Source organism: Orbicella faveolata, unplaced genomic scaffold, assembly GCF_042242905.1.
Source record: "Orbicella faveolata isolate gen_17 unplaced genomic scaffold, um_ofav_v1 contig_2, whole genome shotgun sequence".
Taxonomy (NCBI): domain Eukaryota; kingdom Metazoa; phylum Cnidaria; class Anthozoa; order Scleractinia; family Merulinidae; genus Orbicella; species Orbicella faveolata.
The window spans coordinates 17,990,001-18,006,523 of NW_028301547.1; the positions used below are offsets into that span (position 1 = coordinate 17,990,001).

The window sequence follows — 16,523 nt, forward strand, 5'->3', positions numbered from 1 at the left end:
GTACAAATATCTCAGATATAAGCTCTAAGACCTAAGACCTCCTTGTAAGACCAACTTAGAAACTCAAAAACTAAGACCTAAGACCCCCTCCTAATCTGAAAAAACTTAAGACTTAAGTGTCCTCAAGGCTGGGATAGGGGTATGCATACTAGTCTTATAACTGTTGTGAAATTTTAATTGCTCTGGGGTCTCATCAATCATTTTATATGTCTGAAAATACATTACATGTATGTAGCTCCCTTCCCATATAATATTGCAATACAGCATGCAATGCAAATGTATATGTTAATAAATTTATTTATTCTTGGTATAACCAATAAATGCTACATGTATGATGTAATGATCCTCTCCACCCAAGTCTAAGTTCAGCCTGTAATTTATTTTGTAAGTGTTTAAGGAATGTTGCTTTTACTGTGATTGACCACTTCCAGTTCATTACATGTATAACCAGCTTTAAATATTTTATTATCAAAACATAATACAGTTGGCCTACCTCACAAGTTGGAGTCACTCAAGAGTTGCTCTTCGTGTTCTGTTGAGTGGTACATGTAATTACATGTATATATGTGTGCTTGGCTGTGCCTTGTGCCTTCTACTATGTACTCTCTTGTGTTTCCCATGTGCTTAATATGTGATTCAATAATGCACTCAGCATACTAACTGTTTTTAATAACTTTTTTCATGTGCCTACCCTCATTTTGTACAGCACTGAGAATTGAAAAAAAGGTTACTACTTGTTATGAATTTTATAGGGAAATACTTCAGTTAGAGATGAATCAGAGGAAGGAGGATTTTATGACAGGTAAAGACTAGTTACTGACATACATGTAGTTTATTTTCTCCCTGTGATATCTTGATTGGATATTAGCATGTCATTTCTTTTTTTTTTATTTTTTGATAAACATTTTTTACTGACACTACTCACCGTATTGAATGGCAAGTTGCATTACTAACAATTAGACTATGACTTACTGAAGGATAGCTAGTTGGAAAACAATGCATTTGTTTACATACATGTAACTTACATTTAATAGCAGAGCTCCAGTGAGCAAAGCATGCCACCAGAGCACCATAGGTAAGAATTTGCTTATAATTTCATTCCAAAGGCAGCACTCTGAATACAAGGCTGCAGACGGATCAGGGTTACGCCAAATTGCACGTGTGACACCATTTGCACCCACAACGTAAGTAATATTGTTATACTTTTATTTGTGATATCTTCAAATTATGTTGAATCAATTTCAGTCTATGGGAACTTAATGCAGAAGGATTACCTGGAATCAAATCATCCCAGTTACACTATTCAATTGATAAGAATTATAATAATAATATTACAATCACGGTAACAATATTGCAACAAGAAAGATCTCATTCAAAGGAAGTTGGTAATTCAGTTGGCAAGAGTATTGGACAAAGAAAAACTAGTGTCCCCTTTGGGAATTGAACTTACCACCTTCCACGGGCTTTTCAATAACGAAACCATTGTGGTACAGGTGAGCTATGACACTTGCTGGATTCATAAATGTCAAAGAAATATTTTATGGAGATGAAAGACAATGACTAGCCAAAAAAAAGAAGGCTTAAACCCAAGCACCTCTTACAGATTTCTTCATTATTGTGCACTGAAATCAAGTTTGTTCTATACATGTATATATTTATGAACACTGTCTTACATATATGTTTATGTTTACTTACAGTGTGGTGTCATGTCCAAAGACAGACAGAAAAAAATGGACATTTGTACCACCTCGCGAACATTTTTCTAATAGTGATTTTTCTAATGGTATTGCTGATGATGAGGATGACTTTCAAGCCGTGGCAGGTACATTTTTCTGGCTGTTAGTACTGCAGCCTTGACCCACTTTTTATTCATGCAACATTTACACAATCTAGTAGTTCTGGGCCCTATGACTAAAATATCAATGACTAGGCACACAGCAGTTGCACAACACTACAGCCATAAATAAGTCAGTAATAGTGAACAATAAAATGATCTGTCGGCTGTCATGTTACTGACACGTTAGGAACAGTATACCCACTGTATTAAGTACGCCAAAAATTGACCCAAAACCCTCATAGTTGAAAACAGTAAATAGGCATCTGGTGATCGTACTGTTCCTACCGATTTACTTGATACAGTTTGAATGGTAAAAGAGGCTTGGTTAAGCCATCTCCAGACTGTGCATGCCAAAATTTAGCAGCATCATTGTGCCTATTTCCTAGATCTCCTTTTTTTTACACTAAAAGATGCTTGTTTGATTCATCTTCCTGTTGCAAATTAGCAAAGCCAAAGGAAGTTTTTCAGTCGCCCTATGATGCATTGTGGAACTATCGTTTACAGTACTTCATGTATGTCTGATTAAAACTTTTCAATATGGAGGCAAAAGCCATTAGATAGTAACTATCGAGAGTGCAGTGTACGGTATCTTCACCATTTGATGTAGTTGTTGAAGCAATCAGTAAGTAAATGTTCACGATCAGTTCAGTTCACGACTTATTGACAGGTTCACCTGTTGGCTGACTCTCGACTGACAGTCGGTGCACACTTTAGTCTGAAACCAAATGAAAACTGTGGGCCGACTGTCGTCTGTTTGATGACAGTTGGCCAACAGTCGTCCGACTGTTGATGGACTGTCGGCCAACAGTTGGACGACAGTTGGCCAACAAACAACTAACAGTTTGCAGTTAACAGTTGGCTGTCAGGTGACTGATAAGATCTTTTTGCAACTGTTCTTCAATTTTACCTATAAGTCACTCATTTAGTCTGAACATACGGTTACCCTTTGGTATGGTTACATTTTAAAGCAGGAATTTATGAGCAAAATAAAAAAAAAATGGTGATTGCAAACTAATTCGTGGTAGAATGAGTACTGAAAAGGTTGCAAAGAGGCAAGATTGTTGTGATAAAGAGGAAAAGTGTTAGCCGTCAACACTTAGATCTACTAATTGAAACTGGTAACTAAAGCTTACATTCTCAGTTTAAAGTTTCTCTCAAAAGGAACATCTCTTGGAATAACTGGCTTGCTATGTTTTGTGAAAGAAAATGAAACAGAATGAAATATAAAATTTAATGTAACAATAATGAAAATAGAACAAAACTAATTACAGTGTAACCTCTATTGAAAGGACACCCTCAGGATCTTTCCTGCTATCTGCTTAGTAGAGGGTATCCCCCTAATAGGCAGGGCAAAAAACTTTCACCTGTCTGAACATCTGAGACAAGTTGTTTTTGGCTTGGATGATTAGGGACAAAATTTTTCCTTCTTTACCCAAAAGATCTTACACCAATTATATTTCTCGTTTGAATCAAGTTTTCCAAACAGTACTTTTGATCAATCAATTGCACTGTCCTTGTTGTTCCATAGTATAATTTTTTTCTTTGTTCCCCTCTGTACATACTGCTCAATCCTTGAAAGTATCCTGATAATTTGTAATAAAAATATTGGAAAAATTCATTTTGATGAGATTTTCATTCTGTTTATTTTGCCTTTTTACTTGATGTGCAGTATTTATAAATATTTTAATGTGAGGCGAGGTGACCTCTAGAAACCATCAGGCTTTTAGTCGAGGCCACCTGGTATGTAACAATATGGTTACATAAATAATGCAACAGTGTGCGGCTTTGCCAGTTCAGTAATTATTTACATGTATGTCTTAGCTGCAAAGGTTAGATTGCAATATTAGCTCAAAAATAATTTGGGATAGGTTTCCCATTGGCATTTGTGTTATCTAGAGGTCTGCCAATCCAGCTTAACCATAACGATTTGGCCATTATTCTGAAGTTCATATAATTTAAGCCCCTGTCAGATGAGGTTTGACTAATTATGTCTCTTTATATATTTTTATCCTTTTTTATCCTCCAACTTTACCTCCCCATGATCATAGTCCTCCATTCTTTAGATACATGATTTCATGATCCGTTACCACCAAAGTGACATGCCAAATTCTCATTCCAAAAAAAGAGCAATAGCTATGTATATTAGATAAAGCCAACACTGGGGTTAAAAGCGGTAGGTGAGATTCTTATCATAGAGTCAGACTTTGCCTATGTAATGTTAAGTAGACAGTAATGAGAATATATTGTCATGGTCATAAGTGTGGCTTTAGTAACTGTTTTATGTATATTGCTGCCTAGGATCTCCTTTGTCAAAGAAGCCAAAGCTGGTAGGGGAATTTTCCAGTGGATGTCAACACAATTTTGCACAGGGCAAGGTGGGTTTTACTGATCAATATATACAACCTTAACAATAGGATTGGATATGCATGGACATACCGTAAATCCTTGAATTAGCACCCAGGGCACTTATTTCAAATTTAGGAGAAAACTGGGGGCGCATAATTGAGGGGGCGCTTAATCAAGAGGGGGTGGGGGGGCTTATTTAATTTTTCCCAAATCGTTCTCAGATATGATCGGATTTTTGTAATACATGTACCTGTCAGACCCTCAGAAGTCTCAGAAGGATCCTGTCTCTCTTGAAGAACTACATAGTATAATACCTTTAGGCGGTCTAGGCCTGCTGCACAAGGGTGGTTGGGCTTTCGCCAATGAATCAGCAGATCTTCACTACCATCCATTACGATGGTCAATTCACAGGCTTGAATGAGTCGATAATTGAACACCACCAAAACTATACTTCCTCTGTTGTCTCAATACTCTTTCATAAAATAACGGGAGGGGAGGCGCTTATTTTAAATTTTGGCCGAAAGGAGGGGCGCTTATTCGAAGGGGTGTTTATTTGAGGGGAGGCCCTAATTTGAGGACTTCTCGTATGTATTATGCAGCATTACTTGTGCCCTGTAAAACCAACATGGTGTGGTAAGTCATACGAAATGTAATCATGGTAAACTCAGAGTGACCTGCTTTCATTGATGACCACTACAGGCTCAATTGATTCGCACAGCAGGCTATGGATTCTAATTGCAGTTGTTTTCTGCTGGAAATCACTCAATTTGTTCAGCAAATGACCCGTTTTACCTTACTGCTGGAGATCAATCAATTTACTCACCAAATGACTTGTTTTATTGGTCATATTATCTATTCATGGATATTACAAGTTGGTTTAAAAAACATTTTGATTTTATTTATTTTTCCTTTTTCTAAACAGAAGGGTCAAAATTCTTTAAAATGGGACAGCAATCAGGAACATTATGAAAATAACAGGGATGCTAACAGCAGTGTCAGTAACTGCACAGGGCCAGTGATAGATCTTACAGGCCTTGATGGCCAGTATGAAAGCACTGCTAACTGTTCTATTGAGGAGAACAGCACCATAAAGAGGAGAAATGTGGAGAATGCAGGTGTCAGTGATAACAGTGATGTGGCAGATAAAATGTTCAATTCTGATTTCCAGCCAACATCTTATGATACAACAGACAGTTCTTTCAAGAAGGTATTATAAAGTTTCAGCTGCTAAACATGTACACATCAAAATGTGAATGTAACAATAATTATTATTAACTTAGCTCCCAATGTGTGTTCTAGAATTAACCCCAACAGTTCCCAGCCTGCCAGGATTTACAGACTACCTAGAATGCCCAAGACAAATGGACCCAACTCAGTGTCTCTTTCAGACCTATAGTTTTGTTTATTGGGACCCATTATTACATGTATGAACTTGCTAAGTATCGTAGTATGTACTCTCTTAGAACCACACATCCCTTCTATTGTTATTGTATGCAGGATAGTTCCACATTTGTGAATAAAACTCAGTGTATACCAATTTCAGTCAGTCTTGGTACTTGTCGGAAACAGTGGGCTTGGATAGCTGACCACGTTGCGCATCAGCTTCTGTCCTGGTTGGGGGAATGGTGTTAACTTCATCTAATTTGCTGATATTATTTCCCAGTCTTGGCACTGTCAGCAACCCAGCATAGATGGGCTTCCTGTGGTTTCCATGATATGGAATTTGATATATTGGCTGACATTTCCTTAAAGGGGACCTTTAAGATAGCTGCACCAATGTTTCTATCTCATTGCCTCCATATCCTCTTAAAACATTGCTGCATGGAAGGATTGTATTCAGGAAAGGGTAGTGCTGGAGATCTGTGGTGGTGATTATGCAGGCATCTGCTCCAGTGTCTACTTTCAAGCTCATGTCTTGGAGTTAGCAAATCTTGACCTTGGCGTAAATCTTGTCTGGATGGCTCTTGAGGACGTTTAGTGAATTTTCTTGGGTTTGCTGGCTAATTGTTGAAGTGAGAGTTCCAAGAAATATAGTGATGGGTTCTGTTGCTTGTTTCTTCTTCTGATTCTTCTTTATAAGAGTACACATTATACATGTAATCATCATCAAAGGGATACTCATCTTTTAGGTGGATGTCCTGGCCCTGGTATCTGGAGAACTCATGATCTGGTGAAGGCGTTGGTGCATGCACACCCTTACGTAGTTGTCACTCTTGCCGCAGTGCGTGCATTTTGAATTTTTGGCAGGGAGCTTACTGATTTGTAATGGATGTTTCCACATCTGAAGGAACCTTTTGACGTGACCTGAAGTTGGTGAGGTTTTCTTCTGGTTGAATCTTTTTATTTTGGTAACCATAGGGAATTTGGTGTTTGAAGCTCTGTCTTGGTGGAGCTTTTTGGGTCGAGTATGTAAATTCTCGTCGAACTGTGTAAAGATCAGATTTCTCATCACCTTTGGAAATTGTCTTCATTTGCACTTTATAGTGCTTTCCTTGTCTTTCATGAGGTTGTAGGCTGAAGGTTAGCCCGTTACCAAGCGCTATTGCGTCTTTGCATACTTTATATGTACTTTATCTCTGAGGGTATTTTGTCCAAAAAAAATAACTCAAAAGTGAATGTAACATCTCATCTCTGCATGCACACCAGTAGTTCAAAACAGTTTCCAGCACTTTCCAAGACCAAAATTTTGATGGGTTATTCACTGCCAATCAAATTTTGATTAGCATGATAAGACGCAGCTTTTGGCAAAGTTTAAAACAATATATAGGGTGTTCAGAGCCACCTTGCATTTTTGAAAATTTAAGGTGGCTCTGTGCCTCATCTCTTAGCCAAAAGTTGTATCTTATCCTGCTAATCTAAATTCTATTGTAAAAAGTGAGCATTGTAAGCCTTTAAAGCTAAAATTAAGGTCAATTTTAGCAGGTTGTACTGTTGCTATAGTAAACTATCATGTAACAAAAATGATAACAACATGTTCACCAATAATTGAGCAGTCTTTTGATGCCATAAGTGTAGCATCAACTGATAAAGGGTGGTTACAATGACCCACCAAAGTGCTGCAAACTGTTTTGAGCTACCTTAAAATGATGTCTTTTGAATCAGTGGCAAAGAATTTGTCTGCTTTTTCAGCATCCTAGAGAGAGGTTAGGCAGTTCTGATAGTGAAGGAAAGCCTTTTGACTCGCCACTACTGCTTGAAAATTTGGCATCAGAAAAAGGTCCACTACCAGAGAACTTTCAGTCAATAAAAAGGCCGCCTTCCCCAGAGGATCTGCCATTAATAAACAGTCCACCACTCCCAGAAGACTTCCAATCAATGAGTAATCCACCATCCCCAGAGGACATCTCACCAATCGACAGCCCCTCAACCACAGAAGACCTCCCACCTGTGAACAGTTCATTGCCCTCAGAGGGTATCCCATCAATGAATAGTCCCCCACCTCCTGAGTACTTTTCACCACCATCATCACCCAGTATCCCATTAACAGCAGAAGATACAATCCATCCCATGTTTCCTTGTGGGGACCCAGAGGTGTCTACTTATGGGTAAGCTACTAAATTGCGAGAAGTATTTTTAGAGCAATAGATTAAAATTTTGAAGCAATACGTGAATTCATCATCATTAGTCCTGGCTCTCCGCCAGGAGAATAGGGCTATCAATACGTGAATTACCCAGAACTTATTCTTGCTGAGTGGTTTTCAATTCCTCTGATATCAGTATCATTTCAATCCATGACATAAAGCAAGAAACAACAGATTTAAGCTTAAAATTGTCTTAAATACAGAGCTGCATAAAAGTTCCTGAAATGAAAGACATGGAATTCTAAACTGTGTGACAATCTCTTTTAGGAAACCCTTTCGATAAAGGATTGTAATCCCAGAAACCTAAATGTAACCCTAATATACATTGTAAGAAAAATATAGGGATCACAATGAGCAGATTATAAACTATCATATGATGCGCACTTTCCGAGAGTAAGCAAACAGGTATAAATTACAAATATCAATTGTCAATAAGGATAGAATTGGGCCAGATTGAGGCAGACTGAATTTTATTCGAAAAATTAATGGAAGTGAAAATGTATCCTGTCTACTTGATCTAGTGTTATGGTTGCTTTACACTTGTTTGGTTGGCCACTGATAAAACCTGGAACATGGAACATTCCAGAACATCCTGCAACATTCTGGAACATCAAAAAATTATAATAATTATGAGAAAAGTAAGTAAAATTAAATAAAGAAATAACTATAAAAAGATGAATTAGTCAAAAATAAAATAGAATAAGAATAAACATAAACTGGTATCAGCTCGGAATATGAAAAGATATTTTGCTTGGAAGGGAGTCTGATATGTGGGAGGGAGCATTGGATAAAGAACAATTCATTCAACTGACCGCATTGAGTGGAGGCTCCACTTCTTTCCTGCCAATGGTATCACATGACTTTACAGCAACCTGTTAGTCTGTGAGAAATTGTGTATATATGCATATCGGATCTATAACAAAACTCAAGCTAGAAAAAAATATTTGTTAAATTACAGAGCATGTATGGGAACTGTATTACAGAGAATGTATGGGCACGTTCACATAGTTACAAATTTCTTGACTATAAAAAATTCAATCCAAAAAAATGGATAATTTAAAGTCAGTGATGCAAAGATGTGTTGGTCAAATATCAGATCTATAGCATTAAAACTCAGCTAGAAAAAAATATTTGTTAAATTACAGAGCATGTATGGGAACAGTATTACAGAGAATGAATGGGCATGTTCACATAATTGCAAATTTCTCAGTTATAAAAAATTTAATCCAAAACCAAAATGAACAGTTTTAAAGTCAATGGTGCAGAGATGATGTCTGTTAAATATCAGATCTATAGCATTAATACTCAAGCTAGAAAAAATTATTTGTTAAATTACAGAGCATGTATTGGAACGCCATTTCAGGGAATGGACACTGTATGGGCATATTCACATAATTGCGAATTTCTCGACTATAAATGATTTAATTCAAAAACAGAAATGACAGCTTTAATACCAGTCATGTAAGGATATTTTTCACCAAATATCAGAAGAAAAGGTCTAATATTGAAGCTATATGAATTATTTACATGTATATCGTAATTATTTAATTTTATTTTTTTATATCTTGTTTGTGTAATTGGTTTTATATATTTTTCTCATAATTATTATAAGTTTTTGATGTTCCAGAATGTTCTGGGATGTTCCATGTTCTAGATTTTATTGACGGCCTGTTTGGTTTGCCAGTGGATTTCTTCGCACCTGTCCTCGCGCTAAATAAGTGACATGAGGCAGCCCAGGCAGGGGCCTTTGATTAAATGTGTTTTTGTACTTTGTATTTTGTACATTCACATTGTCAGTCTTTTCTCTCTTCCAACAGGAGCAAGGAAATGTGTCATGTACTGTTGCAACCCCTTCCTCAACAGGTACATTTTACACAAAGCTAGTAGCCAATAATTAGGCCTTACAATGTGTTTTTGCATTTAAATGGTGTTTCTTACAACACCTGCCATTTAAAATCATTTGCAGAAAACGTTAAATCTCAAAATGTGCTATGCAAAAATTGAGATGAACAACAGCCTCTATTAAAGATATACATGCATAGAAAGGTTTAAAACCATTTCTTAACTTACGAAACAAACTATGATAAATTAAAAAACACTCTCACAACAGTAATTAACCCAGACATATCAACAATACTACACGAACTAGAAGGGATTCTTTTACATGAAAACATACATAACAATTAAACAACAAGAAACTAAGATGCTGTACCAAAAATTGTACTGAATGCTTTCCGATCACTAATGTGTCATCTTGAATAGTTTTGAAAAGTATGCATGTAAACAAGTATACATGTATATATGAACATGTAAACAAGTATATAGAAGTTGCGTAAAATTTCATACGCTGTTAAATTTGCTGGAATTTTCAACATTATTGAGTTAAAATATTAATATTATCAGATTGGTTCTACCCTGTAATTTGTCGCCAAAATTTGAGTCCATGTATAATCGCCCTAATTCTATAATCAAGGTTCCTACTTTTCACTTGGTATCCTGTTTATAGTAACAAATTTATAAGAAACAGATTGATGATCTTTCTTTTTTAATTTATGCAACAAAGAATCATTAGCAGGTTCATGAAGTTTAAGTCTTACTGTTAATAACATTGATAGTGCAACGCATCCGTGTGATTGATTATTGTAGCTTATTATTATTCCATGTGATGTTCACCAACAGACTCCTACGTCCAAGGTCAAAGTTCATTTAGAACAGGCACATGCCCTGTGTTATGAGACAATGGAGAACATTTGTTTGATGTTAGATAGAGCAGATCCAGCCATCCTCAACAGCTTACCCCAGGATCTTAATGAGGCACAGAACTTAAGGTTTTTATTGCACTGTAAAGTTGTCTGTTATTATGACTCAGCATGATAAGAGTAGGCAAATTTCTTGTTAAGTACTGCAGTGGATAAGTGCAATTAAATGCACACTTATCAAAAATTATAACAAATGCATAATGGTGTGAAAGCAGCATTAATTTTACACTACTCGTGTTGTTTGAAAATGCTTTCAAATTGCACTCATCTAAAGGCTCATGTAATTTTGAGAGAATTTTCAAATATCACTCGGGTCCAAAAGGTGGCTGCTTTACAAATACCAAATTGACAGAACGGTTGTTTGGGTCAAGTCAGGTTTTCATGGTGTAGAGGTTCCATTACTTTATACTTTTTTAAACATACACTTGTCTGTTTTGGGGTTGGTGGAACATACATTGTAAATCAGCTAGTACACAAAAAATTTACTGAAACATCTGTTATGTACGCCTGTATTAAGCAGACACCCTGTATCAAAATAATGGCAAGGAGCCTGTAGGTGCTGCTTAGGTGCTGCTTCTTCACTTAAGATGCAGAAGACTCTTACATATCATTTAGCAACACATCTCCACATAAAAGGTATACTCTATGTCTATTAGTGTGGATCATTCTAAAAAGATGTCACCTACATAAATTGTTTAAACCCTCTTCATAACTTAACTTGGCTAACCATCTTGGAAAAATAAGGATTATTGAAGAATTGAAGTTCTAGTGGTAGTGCTTTAATATAGTTTTAACATGCAGGTGGTGTGCCTGACATGCTTATCTAAAAGGCTGATTTTTGGTGTAGACTTCATTGGGCAACTTTAATACATTTGTACATTTTTGAAACCAGGAAAAGAATTAAATTAAAAGTTGCACAGCTTGAAGACATGTTGAAACAGCGAGGAGAAAGTCCAGAATGCACATTCAAGAGCTGTAAGTAACAATAATATTTTCAGACAGGGAAGTCATATTAGTAGTTGATCCACCGCAATGATGGTTGTACAAAGGTGAACACATACTTCAAATTGACAATCTGTTCTTCGTGTTCTTTACAAAATCCATATCTGTTGTTGCTGATGGTTATTTTGTTGTGCATTACATTACAGACCGAAGGTTATCAACATGCAGTTACAATTCCGGAGAAAGTTTTTCTGAGGGGGACAGAAGGATCTCAACTGCATCATGCAGCGGTGCAAATAAGGAGAACAAATTGAATATTCCTACAGCTTCTAAAAACTGTACAAAAATCACCGGTGCTACTACTGTTCTTCCAGCTGGCTTAGCTGATCATAATGTTGCACAAGCTAAAGACTCAGCTATAAGCTCCATTTCTGTGTCCTCTGCAGGTGTGGCAGATTGTATAAATAAAGATTCTCTCCTACTAACAGAACTACTGGATAGCAGTGCTGATGAACGGGCAAACACATGTGCTTTTGATACCAATTATGGAGAAAAGGTGTCCTCCACTTCTACCTCTGGTAGCAGAATTGGTTCAGTGGCATCCAGAACTTGCAGCCAACAGGTTACTGCTGCCATGCCATTTCAAGACAAACCAAACTACCAACCTACTACCACTAGGGAAATCAACAATTTCAATTCAAGCTTCAATTATCCTCAAAGAACCAACACAATTCCTAACAATGGCCATGATAGTAAGTTAGTTATTTGGTTACCTCAGTTGCTACTTATCCATAGGCATCAATATGCCCTCATCTTTACTACCTCCTCATCACTCTAAGCATATAGTTAACAGAGGAACAGCCCGGTAAACATCAAAGGAACAAGCAAAGATACCAAGATTTATTTGCCCATGCACAATGGTTTGTTTTGCGCAAATACACTGTGTGTGAATTACATAACCAAAACGTTCTATTGGTTAGTTCCTCAGTCAGTTATAAACATCAGTTGTGTTTTGTGCATACCGTACCTTATTACATACGATAAATCTTCACATTCATTATGTCAAAAGTTGGTACTTTCAAATGATGAGGTTCATAATTATCGAGATATAAAATAGTGGTTATAAGCCCCCACCCCACCCCCCACACCCAGTTATAGGTCCTTTAATAGAGAATTTTCTCAGGAAATGATATGACAGTCATGTTGGTGTTCCAAACCAATCCTGTGAGTTTTTAAGTCTTTTCTTATGTAAGCATTTCACTTTTGTTCAAATAAATTCAATGGGTGCTGGCCGTGTGAGTGAAAACAGTATATGCAGCTGGTCATAAGCCTCTCTTGTCCCACATTATCATGTGTCTTGATAGGGCTGGATGTCGGTGTCAAGATTTTTATCAGCTCATTTTGAAATGTTTTTTTTTTTATCTGCTTGTAAGCTCCCACCCTGTGATAAGCGCATCTAAAACCACTAAATTAAAAGATGTTGCAAGATGATTTTTCTTTTGTGATATCACAGTGGGAGAACAGGCAATCTTAATGCAAAAATCTATTCATGCCATCTGATTTGTGTTGTTATATATCTGGGAATTTGAAAATGCAAAAGTTTATAATGCCGAAACAATTCCTCACACAAGGATGTTCATTTAATAAGCAATAAATTCAGTTGATTTCAGGCTTTCTTGAGACTGAAAGCTTGAGGCTGTGGTTTGAACCCAAAGGATGATATCATTGCTTCTAAGCTATTATTGCTCTCTTCGTCATTGGTTGAGTCTTCTTGACGTTTATTCCTTACCACTTCAAACTCTTCATAAGTGTGTTATGGTTCTAAGCACATGTACTGGTATTTACAGTCTTCAAAACCACAACACACCACCCCATGTTGTTTTAAGATGTTTTGGGATCAAACCCATGAACTGGATTCAAACCCATGATCTTGCAAGGTCATGGGTTCAATTCCTGTTTAAGCCTGTCTTTTTTTTTTTTTTTTGCTTTATCAAAAATACTTAAGGAGGCTGACAATAGTTTCTTGTTCTTTCAATCCCTTATACTTTAATTGATGGATCAATACTTCCAATCTTTGTCATATGATCCTACAATAACAATATCGCATAAATGCCCATCATTGTTAAAAAGTTGTGATTATTCTTTTTTTATAACAGGTTACCATAGCAATGGTACAACCTGTTAGAAACACTCTTATAACAAGCTCCTTAGCCCCCATATTTTATTATCAAATAGAGGATGTTACATGGCCGCATGGAGATATGAAATTTCTCTTTGAGTGTCAACACTGATGAAATAATAAACCATTTTACATTTGCGCGAAAGGCGTGATTTATTATGTAATCATAACAACGGTGATCTTCTCACATGTGAAGGTAACAAGTTATTTTCACGTGTGAAGATATCATGTTTTTACTCGAAAGCTCAACTGGTATTTCATTGGTGTTTATATGATAAGGTGTAATATTTTGCAAAGTTTAAAAAAATTCTATGAAGGAACTTCTGAGCCACCTTAAATTTGTAAAAATTTAAGGTGGCTCTGAACCCCCTTCAAAGAATTACCACTATTTGATGATAAAAATGGGGTTCACTGTGTTCATTTTTGAGTCACAGAGAATCTACTGGTGTTTATGTTGCTAAGTTAAGTGAAGCTTGTTACTTGTACTTTTGTATGTCAATTAAGGTATTTTTAAGATGAAACCGGACCATAGTTTCTGGGCTTATTGTTTTCTCTACCTTTTGCAGTTGAACTGAAACGAAAGGATTTACCATATCACAGGGAAATGTGGAAAATATTGAAAAATGTGTATAACATCCGTTCATTAAGAACAAATCAACTTGAAGCCATTAATGCAGCTATGATGAAGCTTGACTGTTTTATTTTAATGCCGACTGGTGGAGGAAAGAGCCTGTGTTTTCAGCTGACTGGACTGATGGGTGCTGGGGTGACCTTTGTTATTTCACCCCTCAGATCTCTCATTCAAGATCAAGTACAGAGACTCCAGTCACTCAAGGTAAAATTATCAGTATAAAGCAGCTGCCTTGAAATTCTAGTGGTTCATTTTATGCCAGCGACATTGGTATTTTGCCGTAATGTATGTAGCTATCCATTCAACCAGTGCAGTCTTCTTTCTGCCCTGTGAAACAAAAGGTTTCCATGAGAAAGAACCAGTGCTGTTGGTATGCAGTATATTATCTTGAAATGATATTCACTTCAGGTTATGTTCTTTGGAATTCATTGGAATGGTACAATTAAATTTTGACCTAGTACCCTTCTTGCAATAACCCCAATATTAGCTCAAGTTGCAGTTTGTATTTTCTGCATTATTTTGATAGAGGTTTGTTCGAAAATAAATGCAGATCCTTTTATGAATTTATGCCTTGTGAATAATAAGCAACCTATCTTGTGCTATCAAAATTTAATTAGCACTCAAATCAAATATCTCTAATTTGTAAGGTCAAGTCAGTGCATTCAAGACTTATTTTCAACTCTTTGCATTAATTTTCACACCTCATTACACACATATGACTGCATATATTATTTTGTTGTTTATATAGTTACCTGCTGTGCATTTACTGGGTGATGCAGGAGCTGGTTCAACCAGACACCTCAACTCTGTCTATCAGGACTTATCTCTCAGGAATCCAACCGTAAAACTAGTGTATGTGACCCCAGAAAAGCTCTCAGCCAGTGATAAGCTCATCTCTGTCATGAACAGTCTGTACAGCCGTGGACTGCTTGACAGGTGGGTCATGTCATTACAGTAGCTCCTTATTTTCTTCCATGTCAGTTCCTTAAAATTAGCTATTGGCTTTGTGGCTATGTAATTTGTGGTCAAATCTCAAGCAATCAGCTTGTTGCAATGTAATATACTTTAAATTTTCCAAGCACAATGATTTACCCAAGGAAACTGACGCACACTGACATTATATGACGAATCATCCTCCAAGGGACAGGTGATCTATTGCTTGGTTGAAAGTTTCCGCAAAGCAAGAAATTGGAAAATAGCTAGCCCACAGTAATGGATTCTGAGAGTATTGAAGAAGGTGTAACAATTAACAAGTTTTGGACAAGGTTGAGCAAAATATCGTGATTTTTCAGTGGCAAGCAGATAGTTATTTGCTGAATCCGAAGGCTAAGGCAAATGATTTATCGTATTGAAATCCCTCTCTGACAGTTCAGGAAAGCGATCTCTCATTTTTCACACAAGAGCGTAGTTATTACGCATGATCAGACCATTAATTGTAGGCAGTTATTTGCAGATCACGTGGTGGGGTGTCGGCCAATGAAAAGGAAAAGAAGGCATCGAGTGATAAAGCTTGGTGTTGTAATCAGCTGTTGGAGTTTGTGTCATTTATTTTCTTAGTTTTGTTAGTTAACAAAAATCTAACTTGAACTCCACAGTCACAGCGTGCCAGCAAACCTGCTATATATAGCTACAGGAGTCTTGAAATACAGGAAATACCAGTATAAAGAGTAGCATCGTACCCTGTACATTGAACAACATCAAGCAGCAAGCAGCTGAGGTTGTTTTGTGACTGCAGTCAGCTCATGGTGTGCTCTTGTGTTAAGTGAATTTTTTAAATTTTTAAATGCCACGTAAAAGGATATCTATAAAGTTCCAGTAGAATCCTTCCCCAAATCGTTGTAACTTACTCAAATTGTTTGCTCACAGGATTGTGATTGATGAAGCGCACTGTGTCAGTCAGTGGGGCCATGACTTTCGCCCAGACTATAAGAAGCTGTCAGTTTTGAGAACGAAGTTCCCTAATGTCCCCTTTATGGCACTCACAGCAACTGCTACGCCCCGTGTTCAAAAGGATGTTTTACATCAGCTGAAGATGGCAAAGCCAAAATGGTTTGTATTGTTCAGTGATGTTCTCTGCAATGATAGCATGTCTCTTGTTCTTCCAATCACCGGGCTCGGGGACCGGGGGGGGGGGGATGTACGTGTCAAAATTCAGTTTTGAGACAAAAGTTTCTGTCTCAAAGCAGCCAAACATAACGATCAGAAACTTTCGGGTGCTTCAATGAAAATTTCGCAGGAATTCATTCGT

The 16,523-nt window shown here is 36.9% G+C and overlaps 1 protein-coding gene across 1 annotated transcript in view; it reads left to right on the forward strand.

The window, feature by feature from the left end:
• LOC110046406 (uncharacterized) overlaps positions 1 to 16,523 on the forward strand; it is a 29,179-nt gene that overhangs the window by 3,860 nt on the left and 8,796 nt on the right. Inside the window, exons 3-15 of the mRNA XM_089290042.1 lie at positions 753 to 802; positions 1,107 to 1,184; positions 1,698 to 1,822; positions 4,136 to 4,212; positions 5,106 to 5,390; positions 7,313 to 7,728; positions 9,582 to 9,627; positions 10,444 to 10,592; positions 11,416 to 11,498; positions 11,672 to 12,217; positions 14,211 to 14,479; positions 15,024 to 15,211; positions 16,142 to 16,324. Of these exons, the coding sequence (XP_089146168.1) occupies positions 753 to 802; positions 1,107 to 1,184; positions 1,698 to 1,822; positions 4,136 to 4,212; positions 5,106 to 5,390; positions 7,313 to 7,728; positions 9,582 to 9,627; positions 10,444 to 10,592; positions 11,416 to 11,498; positions 11,672 to 12,217; positions 14,211 to 14,479; positions 15,024 to 15,211; positions 16,142 to 16,324 (2,495 nt within the window). The remainder of the gene's footprint in view (positions 1 to 752; positions 803 to 1,106; positions 1,185 to 1,697; positions 1,823 to 4,135; positions 4,213 to 5,105; positions 5,391 to 7,312; positions 7,729 to 9,581; positions 9,628 to 10,443; positions 10,593 to 11,415; positions 11,499 to 11,671; positions 12,218 to 14,210; positions 14,480 to 15,023; positions 15,212 to 16,141; positions 16,325 to 16,523) is intronic.